Genomic DNA, 17037 nt, shown 5'->3' with positions numbered 1-17037 from the left:
TTCTGATTTCCATCCTGGGAGATCACAATAACCCTGGGTGCCTGTAACACATGTGCACAGCACTAAGTATCTGCATGGCTTTCTAGATTCCCAGGAATATGTCAAACATTTCAAAACCACCTGTCCATGTAATTCTTCAGGATTTCCTTTTAAGGTTTTTGCTCAGCTTGTTGCTTGCCCAACTGTTATTGCTGCCTCAAGGCTGCTAAAATGTTAATCATTTGCAACTGATTTAGACAAATGCTCTCAGTGAAAAGTCCATTTGCATGAGTTCTAAGTCAGGTCAAATAAAGAAGCCTCGCTAGCAGAAATTTCTAGAGAGTAGCCACACAGGTAAAATAATGACAGTTATCTGGGAATTGGGCTTTTGAGGAGCTCCAACTGTACTGTCCCCTCCAGAGGCTGCTAGGCTGTTGGCTTTCACCATGACTGCAGGGTGAATGGTTTTTAAAGACTACTGGGCTGGCAGAGTGCAGGGGGATGGGACTAGGGAATGTTAAAATGCCACAAAGCTCACTGTTCTCACTGAGATTCAGCTGTTTTTCTTAAACACTCCCTGGATTGTTAGAAGCCTTTGGTTAATTTCCAGAGTTCTGAACAAGTTGGTTTTCACTGTTTTTGTCAGTGTTTTTTTTTTTTTTTTTTTTTTTTTTTTTGCTTATCCTGGGGAAAGGATTTCCCGAAGTCTTAATTACTGTGCCATTCCTACTGACATCACCCAGTGTTAACATTCTGAAGTATGTTAAAGACATTTAACTTGGGTTATTGGACCCAAAAAAGGGTCCAGTAATTTTTAAATTACTTTAAAAATTAATGACATACGTAGACGATGACATTTTCATTCAACTACTTAAATACTTTTTTAAAACTCCTAAATGTTTCCGCTGTAAATGCCATAGTAATCAGTAGTTTGATCATTATGTTTCTACGTTAAACTATAAAGCTGTTATATTTTTCCTATTTATTTGTCCATCAGCCTTGTTTGAAGACTTTATCCTTCTTTTTTTGCACCTTTGCAAAACAATAAGGTTCTCCCTGCTCTGAGGAAGCTGGAGCTCTTAGGAGACTTAAGATATACACTTCTTGTATCCAGTTGGTGGAGTCAGGGGATTTGCAGAATGAAGTAGCATCTGAGATCATAGGATTACTAATGCTGGAGGTGAGATGGAAAACAAAAACTTGTTTGGTTTTGGGTAGATTTTTGGAGAGGGTTGTAATTTGTTGAGAGAGTGAAAACTTAAGTGTGCCAAACCTAGCATAGTTCCTATTTATGCATAATAACTACTAAACAAAAAATAGTTGATGGATGAGCCATAAACCACCTAGATCAAGGATCCCCAACCCCCAAGCCGCGGACCTATACAGTCCATGGCCTGTTACAAACTGAAGCACACAGCAGGAGGTAAACAGTTGGCAAGTAAGCGAAGCTTCATCTGTATCTGCAGCCACTCCTCAGCACTAGCATCACTGCCTCAGCTTTACCTCAGATCATCAGGCATTAAACTCTCATAGGAGCACTGGTCCCTGGAGCCAAAAAGGTTGGGGACTGCTGACCTAGATGTTTACCTTATCTTACTGATATCGTGGACATGTGTCTTTTTGAAGAGCTAGACTATTTGAAAACATTAGGGAACTGGTGGAGCATTCTGACCTTTGAAATTCTTTACAATTATAAGTTTGTACCAGAGTAGAATGATTCTCTGAATCCCTTATGGCACCAGTTCTGGGTTTTATTGTCAATTCTGTTAACTCAGCAAAAGACTATTTCTTGGACAGAGATATCAAACATTTAGATTTCTGCTTAATATTTTCTTTATTCCATGAACTTTTAGGCCCACAATTTTCCAGGACCATCGTTGGTTAAATTAGCCAATGAGTTTGTTGATGCAATCAAAGAAGGCAGCCTAATGAATGGAAAATCTTTGGAGTTATTACCCATCATTCTCACTGCCCTTGTTACCAAAAAGGAAAATCTGGCTTATGGAAAAGGTAATTTTCTTCTAATTTTAGTGTTTTCTTTCTATTCACGTAATCAAATTTATTTCTCATTGTTGTTGTTGTTTGTTTGTTTGTTTGTTTTTTGCATTTTTAGATGAACTTAGTGGGGAAGAATGTAAGAAGCAGTTGATTAACACTCTCTGTTCTGGCAGGTGAGTCTTTCTCATTAATGCGTAAAACTTTCCGAGGACTATAAGTGTCAAAAGAAAGAGTTGCCATTTGTTTCAAGAATTCATGTCACTGAAGTCTGGGTTTTTTGGGTTTTTTTGTTGTTTATAATGTGCCACTTGAATAAAACCATTTAGTCTGTGAATAAGAAAGATTATTTACTAAAGTCTTTGTTCTAAGAATATACATATAATTTATTTGACTGTCAGTCTTAACATAGCAATTTAGTTCACTAACGTTATTTGGAGTCCCACAGTTCTTAAAGCTGGGAAAGCTCCTGCTGCTATATCTTTTATATTTTTTGGAGGGAGTAGAATGAATATATAAGTGAAGCTTGTACCTTTAAACCAGAAATATGGGACTTACTCTAAGGGAAGAGGTCATTGTAAAAGAAAATTCTCATACAAGAATAGGTTCAACACAAATTTGTGTCCAAATTAAGCATACAATAATAGAGAGATGTAGGCTGTGTATGTTAAGGTAGAGCCACTGCATGAAATTTATACTCATTAAAAATGAATTGTATAAAGACATATGTTGAAGATGATATATGGTCAGTGAAAAATAAAGAGAATAGTAAGTTATACTATGATTACACGAGGATATATTAATAATAACCGATAGAGAATACCCAAGATTATCTAAACCAGAGATGGCCACTTTTATGGTTCCTTACATAACATCTCTTACATAAGTAATTTTGGGCTTATATCAGCACTCGTATATTTATCCATTTATTCATTTGTTTTTAATTACACAAGAGTTTATTCAATACACATTGTACTATTCCTTTCACTTTTTTATTTAACACATCTGTTCCTGTCAGCATATACAACTGCATTTTTTTAAATGGTTCCATAGTATTATTTGGTAATCTCCAATTATTAGATTATTTTTTTCCCCTGATTAATATTTGGTTTTCTGTATTTATGCTATTATAAAATGTGTTGCAGTAATCATATGTATATATCTATGTGATTTCTTATAAGCATGTACATGGAATATATTTCTAATAGTAAGTTGGGTGGGTCTATGGTTATATGCACTCTTAAAGTTCATAAGTATGACAGTTTATCTTGCCAGAAAGGTTATATCAGCACACTCCCTAAAACAGTGTGTGAAGTGTTTCTTTCCCAAAATTGCACCAGCACTGAATATCATCAGACCTTGGTCTTGCCAGTCTAGTAGGTTGAAAGCATTTATTTCTTTGTTTCAAATACCATTTCTTTGATCTTATTTCCCCGTGGTACCTAATAAAACTTAAAATGGCCTATTTTTTTCTCTTCCTTACTGATTTTATAAAGTAATATGTAAATAAGGTAAAATGAGGCAAACTTACATATTCTTTGTTATTTTCTTTAACCAGATGGGATCGACAATATGTAGTTCCGCTCACTTCCATGTTCAAGTAAGTGTCATGATTCCCTTTTCTCCTTATGTCTTGCTGTGTGAACTTACCTGCTAGAAATTGAAATGTAGCAAGCTCAAACACTGCTCTCCCCTAGTAAAAGTATTGGTACCTTGGTTTTTTTGTTACGGGATTCCCTTCTAACCCTCTTTTTTTTGCTTTAATAGCTTACTTAAAGTATAATTCATGAATTTTTTCTTTTTTCCCTGAGATGACCTTGCTTAGGTAACGTTATTGATCCCCTTTAAGGTTCTCAGAGAAAATTCATATGGGCAGTAATAATTCTGATGTCTCCCAAATTAGGCTCTGGCATAATTTGGCTTTGGCCTTTAGAATCTTTGATTCACAGGGATGTCCCTCTGACTGCAGAAGAGGTGGGATTTGTGATGGAAAAAGTGTTGAAGATGTTCTCCAAGTTGAATCTTCAAGAAGTACCACCTTTGGTCTATCAGCTTCTGGTTCTCTCCTCAAAGGTATAAATAAAAAGATGTTTCTTTTTAACTCTAGTGGAATGACCAGTTAGGGCCATTCAGTTATTCATATTCTCGGTTTACATACTGGGGCATAGATGCTTTCATTTCACTTACGATGATTTGGTCTAGTAAAAAGGTCACGATCCTTAGTCAAGGAAAACATATTATCTCTTGAACTACCGTATAAGTGGCAGTAAAAGGAATAAAGATCTCAGAAAAGGTGAGCTATAGGCCCCTTAAAGTCTAAGTTGTGTTTCAAACCCAATTTTAACATAAAAGTGTTCTATAAATTCTTACTGTGACTCTAGGTTGTAATTTATTTTAAATTCATACTTGGGAAACCTTTAAGCTGAAAAGTTCAACTTGCTGGTCTTGCTGTTTGTGGGGAGACCTTACCACCTATTTTATGTTTTGGTTTTCTTTTTCCAGGGAAACAGAAAGAGGGTTTTGGAAGGAATCATAGCTTTCTTCAATGAGCTAGACAAGCAGCACAACGAGGAAGAGAGTGGTAACGAGTGCGTAATGTAGTATAGAAGTAAATATGCTCATCGCATATTTTCGTTACTTCATTGTTATCTAACCTTTCAGTCCCTGCCTTCACCTCAGCACAGAACTTCCCTAATTCTCTCCTAGATGCTCAGTAATAAAGTTGTTAGAATAGTGCAGCCTCTTCAGCTCATTGATTTGCACCTTTCCAGGAAAATAGCAATAATTGTTCTGTAAATTGCAAGTTTAAAAGCTATTTATTTTGTGTCAACTCTGTGCCAGACACTGTTTAGCCCTGGGTCTACAGAGATGAACCAGTCAAACAAAGTCCCTGTTCTCCTGGGGCTTCGATTTTAGTGAGAAGAGAACAGAAAATAAATGAAAAGAAAAATGTTAGAGTAGAAAGTGCTATACAGATAATTCAAACGGCTGATGTGATAGTGACAGCATAGCTACTTCAGATTGGATGGTCAGTGAAAACCTCTCTGAGAAAGTGCTGTTTTAAATGAAGTCTGAATGACAAGAGCCACAATATGTAAATCAGGGAAAAGAGCCTTCTAAGTGAGTACAAAGGCAAGAGACAGCATGGCATGTCTGAAAATGAAGATTTTTTTAAAGCAAATATTTATAGAGTGCTTATCTGTGCCAGGTGCTATTCTAAGCACTTTAAACCTCACACCAGTGTTATTTTGCCTCTATTTTATGGTTGCAGAAATCAGACCACAGAGAAGTTAGGGAGTTTCCCAAGGTTAGATAGCCATAATTTGGAAGAGCTGGGATTTGAATCCAGGCAGTTTGGAGGCAGAATTCACGCTATTAATCTTGTTGCAACTTACTGCTTCTACTCTAGAATAACTTAGTTATTTAGCTTGAGCAATTGATTAGAAAGTGGTCTTGTATATTTAGAGAAGACTGACAGAAAAGCAAGTTTAGGGGAAAATAGGCTCAGTTTTGGCCATGTTAAGTGTGAGATGTATATTAGCATCTCACACGGAGGTGTTGGGCAGGCAGGCTGGAGTTATAGGGAGAGGTCAGGGCTGAAGATACAGATTGGCAGGGACTAAAACCATGAGTCCAAATGGGGTCACCTAGGGAAAGTGTGGAGAGAAGAGAAAGAAACCCAAGACTGAGCTCAGAGGCATCCCACCATTTAAAAGGTGGATTAACCAGCAGCCAAAAAAAAAAAAAAGAGAGAGAGAGAGAGAAGAGGCCAGTGACAGTGCCCCAGAAACTAAGAAAAGAAAGTATGTCAAGAAAGAAGTGGTCATCTGTGTTAAGTCTACTGAGGCATTCACGTGGGACGTGATTATTGGTTTTGACAACATAGAGGTCATTTGTAACCCTTGCAGTAATAGATGACACTAGGGGGTAAGGTAAGGTAGGGAGGAAACAGAGCCTAATTGAATTGGATTTAACTGGGACGAGGTAAAGAAGTAGAAATAATGACTATTTCAGGACGCTTTATTGTGAAAGCAGAGAATGAGGCGGTAGAATCTGCTTACCGCTTTCCTCTAGTGATCATATGAGTTCAACTCGAGTTGGTCTGCTTGTTCATCTGAGCATCTGCACTACTGTCTCTTGCTCACACCTTTCTATTGAATCTTTTAGGCTCTTGGAAGTTGTTACCGTGCCAGCAGATGAACTTCGTCATGTGGAAGGCACTGTTATTCTGCACATTGTGTTTGCCATCAAATTGGACTGTGAACTAGGCAAAGAACTTCTGAAACACTTAAAGGTAGCATCAAGCTCTTAAGGTGATCGAGGATCTCTTTATGAAACAAGAGTGTTTGAACTCAAGCCTTTTTTTATGCCAGTCAATGACCGGAAATAGTAGAAATATTGTAGAATGACCCTGGGTCAAGAGGATATCGTTTTTTACTCTGAAAGTGGAAAATATATGATGTTACCACATTCATAAGCAAGTTCCATTTTTAGCCATATCTTAAATGTTCTAGTGTTTAAAAAGAAAAAAAATAAAGACTGTTCAGCAAAAAACTGAAAATTTAACCTTAACTCCATTAGTATGTGAGCTTCAACCTTGACCTCTGTTTCCCCATTTATGAATTGGGGATATTGCCTATATCTAGTATATTTTGGGGTGCTATAAATCTAAGTCATTTATCATTAAATATTTGTGAAGTAATAAGATAGAAATCAGAAATGTTTCAAACTCTTTCAAGAAAAGTAGTATACAGATAAAGGACCTATTTTCCTGCAACAATTTATTTTGAAAATTTTAACCCACAGAAAAGTTGAAATACTATTGCAGGATGAACATTTGTATACCCTTCATCTTGATTTACTAATTGTCAAATGCTTCGCCATGTTTACCTTCTCACTTTCTCTCACATACATTATTATATTTTTTCTGAATGATTTAAAAGTCACAACACTTCAGTGCCTAAATACGTCTGCATGCATCTCCTAAGAATAAGGGTTAGTATCTTTGGACTTTTTTGAAGCATCCAGCCCAGTTGTCTATGTCTCACATTGCTGGATTTGTCCGATTATTTTTCTTGTGATTAGATTCGAGTTAAACATTTTTGGCAATAATGCTTCACAAGCGATGTTGTGTACTTTCTCATGTAGGGATCAACAAACTATGTAAAGAGCCAGATACTCTTTTAGGCTTTGCAGGCCATACATTCTTGTCACGGCTACTCAGCTCTACCATTGTAGCAGGAAGGCAGCCAGAGAGCACACATGAATGAATGAGTGTAGCTGTGTGCCACTGAAACTGTATGGGCACTGAAGTTTGAATTTTATTTAATTTTCATGCATCGCGAAATATTCTTTCTTTGATATTTTTTTCCTAACACTGTAAAAATCAGTATTAGCACAGGAGCTGTACAAAAATAGTTGGTGGACTAGACTGGGCTGTATTTGCTGACTACTGTTCTAGTGCATTGCATCGGAAGGCTCCTGGGATCAGTCTGTCTTACTCCTGGTGGTGCTAAGTCCTTTGGTTAAGGCAGTGACTATCAGTGTTATTCATTTGCAAAGATTTATTTCCCTTTTTAATTAGAAAATAAGCCATGGGATCGTAATGTGAGATCGTGTGAGAGTCCTTTTCCTCAGCAACCTTTCACACACGGTTTTTGTTTTCCCACCTATTGATAAGTCTTGGCTGAAATCAGTAATTATACTGGGAATTACAAAATGGTAAAAATTAAAATTTTGTCCATATACACTGCTGGTCGTCTGTAAAAAGAATCTTCCTTCTCCTTTTTTATTTTGAATATCACTATGCACCCATGAGCCTTTTTTATTTCAATGTACTCATAAATTACTCAAAGTGACCCATATTTGCCCAATCAGATCTTTCAAGTTTGCTCATATGTCCTTCTGATGTGACCCCTTTGAGCCATTTTCGTGGCTTCAGCTGTGCAAGGCCAACCTTGTACTTTCTTTGCCCCATCTCGATTCTAGCTATTTCTTTAAGGTGCTCTGGGTTTCCTGCAAAAGGAAAGACCTCTATCTGTTCACTCTTTTTTTTTTTTTAGGCTTATAGTAACTGTATGATTGGTCTTTTCAAAGAACCAACTTTCTGTCTACTCCACTGTTTTATTTTTGTTGGCTTTCTGTTTTATTCATCAGTGATTTTAGATTTATTCCATTCTTTGTTATTTCTTGGATATCATTTCTTTTAGGTCTCAAAGGCCTATTTTTTAAAGTTGATTGAGGTATAATTTACATAACATAAAATTCACTCATTTTTTAAAAATTTATTTTTTTATTATGGTGACATTGGTTAACAAAATCCAGTAAGAGTCAAGTGTACTATTCAACAGTAAGTCGTATATGTATTGCACTGTATGTTTACCTCTCATAGTTAGATGTCTTTCTGTCACAAAAATGTGAAACGCTTCATGCATTTGCATGTCATCCTTGTTCAAGGGCCATGCTAATCTTCTCTGTATCATTCCAATTTTAGTATATGTGCTGCCAAAGCAAACACAAAAATTCACCCATATTAAGTGTTTTCATAATTTTACCTACTTGTGTAATCATCACCATAATCCAGTTTTAGAACATTTTTCTCACCCTATAAAATTCCCCATGCCTGTTTAGAGTTAATCCACATTCCCAGACCCAGGCAACCACTAATCTTTTTATTCTATATATTTACCTTTCTTAAGTATGTCATATAAATGGAATCGTACAATATATGATCTTTCTTGTCTGGCTTTCATTTAGCATAATGTTTTCAAGGTTCAGTCATGTTGTAGCATGTATCAGTTTTTCATTACTTTTTAATTATTGCATAGTATTCCATTGTATGGTTATATCAACTTGTTTTATTCACTCTGAATATTTGAGTTGTTTCCACTTTTTGGCTATTGGGAATAATGCAGTTCTGAATATTCACATGCAGTTCTTTTTGTAGACATGTTTTCATTTCTCGGATAGATTTCCTACAAGTGGAATTTCTGGGTTGTATGATAAATTTGTGTTTACATTTTTAAGAAATTACCAACTGTTCTTTAACATGGCTAAATCATTTTACATTCTTACCAGCAATGTATGGGAGTTCCTGTTTTCCATATCTTGACCAACATTGTTATTATCTGCCTTTTTTTACTATGCTTGTTCTAATGGCTGTGAGACAGGATCTCATTGAGTTTTACTTTGCAATTCCTTAATGACTGATGATAATTGAGCCTCTTTTCATGTGCTTATTAGCTGTTCTAATATCTTCTTTAGTGGAATGTCTGTTTTAATCTTTTGCCCATTTTTGTCATATTATTGAGTTTTAAGAATTCTTAGTATATCCTAGGGACAAGTTCTGTATCATTTACATAATTAGCAAGTATATTTTCTTACTCCGTGTCTTGTTTTTTCATTTTCATTTCATTAGAAGTGTCTTTTGAAGCACAAAGTTTTGAATTTTGATGACATCCATTTTATCAATATTCTTATATGAATTATGGTTTTTTATTGTATTTAAGAAATCTTTGTGCAATCTAAAGTCTTAAAGATTTTCTGCCATGTTTTCTTTCAAAGGTTTTTTAGATTTAGTTCTGACATATAGATTTCTGATTCATGTAAAGACCTTTTTTTAAGTAGGCTACGTTATACTTTTAAGATACAAGTAATGACTCCTTTTTTGTTTATCTCTTCTAGGCAGGACAGCAAGGAGATTTCAGTAATAACATATGTCCCTTCAGCATTGCCCTCCTGCTTTCTCTAACGAGAATACAAAGATTTGAGGAACAGGTATTGGTGATGTTTTGGTCCTTTCTGTAGCGGGTAAGAAACACAAGACCCTGTTTTTTTTTATTATCTTTTCCTTAACAATTCCACCCTAATCCCTCCAGCAGCAAATTCTGTAAGACATGTAGTTCCTCGTTCTCATTCTCAGAAGCCGGTGTTGGGGGGGGGAGGGGCGGAGGCAGGGGCTTGAGGACTTGTTCTGGCACTTGGTTTATTACCTCCGTTTCCTATTGTGTGGTAAGCCAGGTGATGAAGGGAAAAAAGAATGGAAACATATCACACAGTCCGAGTAGCAAGAATGAGAAGTTTAGCTAGGTATTCACCAGCAATTTTATTATTTTGTACCTTCCCAAGAAATTATCCCTGATCAAGTTGACAGTAATAGGAATAGGTTAGTTGCAAGAATAAAATGGTAAAATCCTTTGGCTTTTTTTCTCATATGGGTTCCCTAGTCATGGGTAATAACTAGTATTGATTTTAGCTAATTTTCTTTCTTAAGGAAGGCCTGTATTTAACTTCTTAAAGTTCCCATTGAAAGTTAATTTTTATATCATACTTATCTAGTGAAACAGTCATAGGTATGAGTGTATGACAGCAAGTAAGAACAGTTACAGTGTTAAGATTCTATGGCATGGGATATCATTTTTGACCTTTTTTCCTATTTCTCTCATTATATTAGGTATTTGACCTTTTAAGGACTTCAGTTGTAAAAAACTTTAAGGATCTTCAGCTTCTCCAAGGCTCAAAATTTCTTCAAAATCTAATCCCTCATAGATCTTGTGTTTCAGCCATGATCTTGGAAGTGGTACAGAATAGGTGAGTTCGTGAACCATACCCCGGTAAGTTCCTGTGTCATACCTTCTGGGAAAACTGACGACTGCAGCTGTTGATTTCACCTGTCAAGGTTTGATCCCTTGAAATTGGTCAAGCAAGCTTTTCCTTATCAAAAGTTCCTCGAATTCCAAGGCCTAATTTCTTGGCCACCTTAATAGCAATAATGCAAAACTGAAGTCATACCTTTGTTCCTTCATGATACTGCAACTCTTTGTCACTTTAGGTGAATAGACATCAAAAGTTTTACTTACTTTTACTGTCGAAATTTGAGCCCGATGGTTGGAATTGAATTAGCAGTTTTAGACAATTGATTGGCAGTTTTAGACTTTCATTTTAAACCAAATTGAAAAGACTTGTAACCTTCCCAGTTGTTATTTTGATTTCAGGGTATACACTAGGTGTTAGAAAAATCTTGACCATGACATACTTTCTTTGTCTGGATTAAGTATATTTTAAAGTTTTATAATTTAAGCCAGATCTCATTGCATGACTGGGAATTCTGATTTGATTGGATTTACATGAGGTTGGCACATAAGGCAAATGCGAGACTAGTACCTGTTGTTTTTGAGTGGTTTACCCATCATAGGCTTTAAAGCTCCTCTGTCTTCTCTGTATTTGGTTACTCCTTTTTTTCTAAGGTTTATAGTTGTACCTCCTGTATTCTGCCAACCCAGTCTCTTCAGATTGGGCTAAAGAAGCAGGGCATTAATTAACCAGGAAATTCCTGGAACGTAGCCCTTCTCCTGCAAGTCCCACTCAGCCATAGGACCTGGAAGCCTCTCCATTTGTAATTAGGCTGAATAGGCAGTTGTCACTAGTTTAGGACCAGCTCTCAGTAGGAGGGATTTGGGTAGCATTACCAGACCCCATAGAATAGCCAGCTGGTTTGTTATACGTGATCGCCCTGGTTAGACAATTTTCCTCTAAATAATGCATCCTACATTGTATGTGATTGAATCTTTGGACCCCACCAATCGGATCTTGGTAGTATTTTATTGTGTTTAGATTTAGATTTGCCTATTAGTGTCTAGAATTAATTAGTAGAGTGATTAGTAGAGTTAATGCATTTATGTTGTAATATGACATATTCCTGAAAAATGTTTTGTTCTGCAATATAACACTCTAAAAATAACAGGGCCTTTGAAGAAAATAGGATTTAGCAGACTTAAAACATATTCAACTTTGTAACCAGAGCACTAAGATGGATGGATGGATGGATAGACGGACAGACAGACAGACAGACAGACATAATTATTTTTGATTGAGGTTTAATTGACATGTAACATTAGCCTCAGGTGGATAAGTTAATGATTCGATATTTGTATATATTGCAAAATGATCTCCACAGTAAGTTCCGTTAACATCCAATATATAGTCTTAACATAAAAATTCTACTATAGTAAATATAGGACTCTACATTAAACAACACGTATTTAAACTTTGTAATAAATGTTACTGATTTCTTTGTTTACTTATATCTTTTGAACCTCATATTTTTCTCTAAGAAATGTGCCATAAATATATACTTTTTCCAGTCATCTTTTTTGATGTTTTGTGGATAGTAAACTTTCTGAGTCTTCATATCTGAAAATGTCTTTATTTTGCCATTCCACCTGAACAGTAGTTGACCAAGTATAAAATTCTAGGTTTATAATCATTTTTCATTGTCTTTTTGCATCTAGGACTACTGATAAAAAGTCTGGTGATTATCTGAATTTTTTGTATTGTTGTAAACAATCTGTCATTTTCTTCATGGGCACTTTTAACTCTTTTTATCCTTGATGTTCTGAAATTTAACATATTTTATGTTTATGTAAGTTCCTTTTTAATTCATTCCTGCTCGCTACTTAGTATGCCCTTTCATTGTAAGAATTCATATCTTTACTAAACTCTGTAATCTTTTTCTCCTTTTATTTTCTTTGCGTAATCCTGCCCTTTTCTCTCTCTGTTCTCTCCCATTTGCTGTTGGAATTTTTTGATCTCTGTGTGCTATCTTAATTTTTCTTTCAGGCCTTTCATATTTTTGTATTTTTATGTGAAGTTCTACACAAATCCCTTAGCTCTTTCTTCAGATTAATTTGTTCTTCAGCTCTGTCCATTTTACTCTTAGGTTCATTTATTGAGCTTTTTACTCCATCAGTCATGTTTTTCATTTTCAAGATTTCCATTTTTTTTAATAATAGTCTGTTTTTTGTTTCATGTTATATTCTTTCTTATTTCTCTGAGGATATTCAATAGACTTTTAAAATCTCCTGTTTGTTCCATTAACCTTTTCCCTCAGGTATTAAATTAATTCTCTTTATTGAGTTTGGTGCTTCTCTTTTAAGGCAGTATTTTTTTCTTCTATTTGGTGATTACTGATTATCTCCTTGTTGTTATTTTTGATGTTCCCCATTAGTTTGAGAGCACTGTATCTATTTAACAGTGTCCACCTCTGTGACTTGAGGATAGTAGTAGGATGTGCCCAGAGGTCATCTTCTAGGGACCTCCCTAATCCTCCAGGATGTTGCCTGGCATCCTCTCAGAGTGCTACTCTGCCTCTCAGGCGCAGGTTCCCCTACTCACAGATCTCATCTAAGAGCAGGTAGACCCCATTGTTGCTCACTTCTCAGGGGTATAGTGGGTCTTGGAGAAGGCAGAGAAAGATGCTCTATACCAGAAGGATGCATGAAAAGGTTCGCGTGAAGAGTGTCAGTTACCAGATCAGGTTTGGGAAATGTGTAACACCTCCCTTATGAAGATAAAGGTATTTTACTGAGCTTTTCTTTTTAACAAAGCTTTGTTTTCATGCAGTGTTCATAGTTGGGATCATGTTACTCAGGGCCTAGTAGAACTTGGCTTCATTTTAATGGATTCATATGGGCCAAAGAAGATTCTTGATGAACCTATTGAAACCAGCTCAGGTCTTTCTAAAACACCAAAGCAGCAAACATGTACGCTGGGAGCTGATATCCTGTTGGAAACTTTTAAGGTGAGACCCTAGTTTAGCATCTATTTCCTAATTTTATTAAATTGTATTATAAATAGGATATGATATTTGCCTGGGAGTTTAGGGGACAAGGAAATTTGAGTTTTGGGAATAGAGATTGGGATAGTAATTGAAACATTACTAATGTTCCAGTTTGATGGAATACTTACTTTATCATCTTTTATTTATATGAGTTTTTTCTTCTATTTTCTATTTCATACTGTTTCTTAGAAGTTTGAATATGTTAGTTTTCCCATGATTTTCTTTTTTTCTTTCAACAGTAAATAATTTTTTTAATGTTATTTCCTTATACAGAAAATAATCTTTTACATTGCTATAGAATATCAGTCTTGAACAGTCATACTTATTGGTTCATTGTTTTTGAAGAACTCAAAATGAGTAATTTACATATGTTTATTCATTACCATATTATGACTGTCATCTCAATGTTAATTTCTGAAACAGCTTTCAGAGATTCATTTCAGGTAAAAAAGGAAAGCTAGATCATATCTGAGGCTAAACAACATTGCTCTGCTAGTGATTCCTCTCAGTCATCTTCTTGACATTCAATTGTTTAATGTAGCTACATGCCAAAGTATAGGCTGAAAATGTTATTTGGAGGCTAATTTAAATATAAATCTAGTGTTCTGATCCGGAACTATGAAGTGAATGCCGTATAATAGCCCTTGATAGTTGTAAGTGTGTTAGATGATATAAATGACTCTTCTTGACAGTAATCTGATTAAAAACATTCTTAGAATAAGAGCCTTTCATGGTTTTTGTTTTTAATCATTTTTAAAGCTAGGGAGATTCCATTTGATTTCACACAGATGTTTGCTTTGTCAAGGCATCTGTAGAGCATATAATTTATTGCTAATAATTTAATTATTAGTCTGAAGTCTGAAAGAAATTAGTTTGTAACTCAAAGTAATCAAGTTCAGATAAGGATTTTAACTAAAATTTAAATGAAAATTCAAAACATCTTCGTTGGCAGCAGCCACTGTACTTCTAAAAACTGAGGGAGGGTTTCATGAAGATGATTTTCAATTTCAGAAATTTTCATGGGCTTTTAAATTTTAAAATAAATGTTATGAATACATCAGAAATGTAGATGTTGGCATGTAATGGATATCTAAGTAGAATTATTCCTGTTTGATGCTGGACCTTATATAGGAGTGCTTTCATGTGCTCTCTCTTTTAGGCTAATAAACATGGTGGCTTGCCCTGCTAATGATTGTCTGAGCACAGAATAAGGGTAGGGTTAAGTAAAAACGTCTTAACCAGTGATTCACATTATATTTGTGTTTGAAATTAACAGTCAGTTTTTACCCATATCTTAACTGTTCTTCATTGTACCTAATACGCCTCAATGCAATTGTAAGCTGAAAGTCACCAAAGAATATTTTACTGGTTCTTCTGTTCTTTTTAGATCCATGAAATAATCAGACAAGAAATTCTGGAGCAGGTCCTCAACAGAGTTGTTACCAGAGCATCCTCCCCCATCAGCCATTACTTAGGTATTGAACTTTGAAAGGGTGGTTCAGGTTCTCAGGAATATTTTAAGTGTCATAATGTTCTGGTCATGGGAAAAAAAATTTTAATGATATAGTAGTTAAATGCAGTGTCTTTGGTTATCATGTCCATTTATATTGTCTGTGGTTGACAAGAAAGGAAGCATATAACTCATGAGTGAAGCTTCTGTCTTGCATCAACTTTCTTTCTCTGTTTTGCTCAGTACTTCTCAAATGAGTGCTGTCTTTCTGCTGCCACTCAGTGACCTCCATTGTCTTAACCCTGCACATCTCCAGGGCTCTCTTTGCATGCAGCTCTTTCCTTTCTAGTCCTCTGCCCAGTGAATTCTAGCTGCTTTGGCATTTCTGATTTCATCTCTGTTCCTTTAACTCGGGAAGATCAGATTCTGAGTTTCCCCTCTCTGCTGCTGCCTAGAAACTCTCTAGCCAGTAAAATGGGGCAGTTAGAGACTCACCTCATTTATTTCCTTTTCTTAGGGATCATTGTCCTATACTGCTTGTTGTCTAGTGTCTGAAAATTCTTGTTTAATATAATTTGGCGTTTTTTGTTGTTGCTTAAAGTTGGAGGATAAATCTGTTCACTGTTACTTCATCTTGGTGGGAAGCAGAAGTCTGTTCTTTTTATACATTCTCTTGCTTGTACGTGTCATATACACACACACACATACATACACACAGAAATATATTTTATATACATATGTATTTATATGTTATATACAAATTGTGTGTGTGTGTGTGTATATATATATATTTTGTTTTATTTTGTTTTTAAACACCTACAGCGCCTGGTCTTCCTAGGTGGTCTCCCATCCAAGTACTAACCAGGCTCGATCCTGCTTAGCTTCTGAGATCAGACAGGATCGGGCATGTTCAGGGTAGCATGGCCATAGACTACCTATTTTTATTATAATTTCAGTTATTCGTGTGGGTTTTTGTGGATGCGGCTCCCAATCTTTATGTTAAGACTGTCCTCTTAGTTCAGTGTTTTTATTCCTGCTGGATATTTCCATTTAGTATCTTTTTTTTCTCTTACGGCAAATGCAATCATTTACCTTCAAACAAATTCTCCTTTTTATCACAACTATTTCTACTATCTGAAGCTAAGCTTTCCAAGTCTCAGAGGCTGGGATTCCTTTTTATCTTCAGACATACATGGTACCTAACTTCTCATTCTTTCTCTCATAGTTACTTTTTCCTTTTTTATGCCCTCCCCTGCCACACACCCGTTGCCTACTTCCCAGTCTTATAACTTTGCATTTAGACTACTGTCCTAGCTTCCTAACTTCTTTCCCTGCTTCCTCTTCTCTCTGCAGCAATTCAGCCTGCATTATTGCCACTAGATAAGTATCCTAAAGTACCACTCCATTGCTTGAAAATCACCAGTTCCTTCTGTAATAAATTGTCAGCTCTTTATCCTAATGCTTAAGGTCCTTGACAGTTTGACCCAACAATAACTCATTATTTCTTCTGAGTCCTTCACCTTAGCTCCACAGTTTTCCCTACTGTCCTCTGAATAAGTCTTACACTTACCGTTCTTGTACTCTACTTTCCCCTTTACATATAGTAGGCTTTTGGGGGGTTTTGTGCATCTGAATGTTACCCATCTTTCGGTACCTGACATAACTTCCTTCTCCTATTCGCTTTCGTAAAACACACCAACCCATAATGATCTCTTCTTTTGAACTTTTGAGTGCTCTCGTTACCATTTGCTAGACAATAGTCTATGTTTGGAATTATTAGATATTTGATATCGTTATTTACCTCTTTCATTCTTTTAAAATATATTACTTCCAGTTAAATTAAAATTCTTGAAAGGAGGGAGACCATGCTTTTGCTTTTGTATATTCCTTCTAAGACCATATTATGCTTAGACATAATAGAAGTTCATAAATTTTTATTGATTTAGCCTGGAGATGAAGATGTTAGATGCTACTTGTCTTAGCAGTATATTGGTTT

The 17037-nt window shown here is 35.7% G+C and overlaps 1 protein-coding gene, 1 non-coding gene and 1 pseudogene across 3 annotated transcripts in view; 1 reads left to right on the top strand and 2 right to left on the bottom strand.

Annotated features, from left to right (window-relative positions):
- FANCI (FA complementation group I) overlaps window positions 1-17037 on the top strand; it is a 53722-nt gene that overhangs the window by 5877 nt on the left and 30808 nt on the right. For both annotated transcript variants that reach the window (XM_016151609.2, XM_016151608.2), the window contains exons 4-14: window positions 1029-1159; window positions 1833-1989; window positions 2093-2150; window positions 3533-3574; window positions 3924-4047; window positions 4477-4562; window positions 6142-6268; window positions 9658-9750; window positions 10427-10563; window positions 13375-13552; window positions 14979-15066. In XM_016151609.2, coding sequence (XP_016007095.2) covers window positions 1029-1159; window positions 1833-1989; window positions 2093-2150; window positions 3533-3574; window positions 3924-4047; window positions 4477-4562; window positions 6142-6268; window positions 9658-9750; window positions 10427-10563; window positions 13375-13552; window positions 14979-15066 — 1221 coding nt within the window. The remainder of the gene's footprint in view (window positions 1-1028; window positions 1160-1832; window positions 1990-2092; window positions 2151-3532; window positions 3575-3923; window positions 4048-4476; window positions 4563-6141; window positions 6269-9657; window positions 9751-10426; window positions 10564-13374; window positions 13553-14978; window positions 15067-17037) is intronic.
- Window positions 8385-8491, bottom strand: LOC118611519. Its single transcript, XR_004954484.1, has one exon. It is a non-coding gene; the product is annotated as a U6 spliceosomal RNA (small nuclear RNA).
- LOC118611729 lies at window positions 15855-15973 on the bottom strand (annotated as a pseudogene).

This window comes from Rousettus aegyptiacus, unplaced genomic scaffold (assembly GCF_014176215.1).
Source record: "Rousettus aegyptiacus isolate mRouAeg1 unplaced genomic scaffold, mRouAeg1.p scaffold_m13_p_14, whole genome shotgun sequence".
NCBI lineage: Eukaryota > Metazoa > Chordata > Mammalia > Chiroptera > Pteropodidae > Rousettus > Rousettus aegyptiacus.
This window is presented reverse-complemented; position numbering and strand designations above follow the sequence as displayed.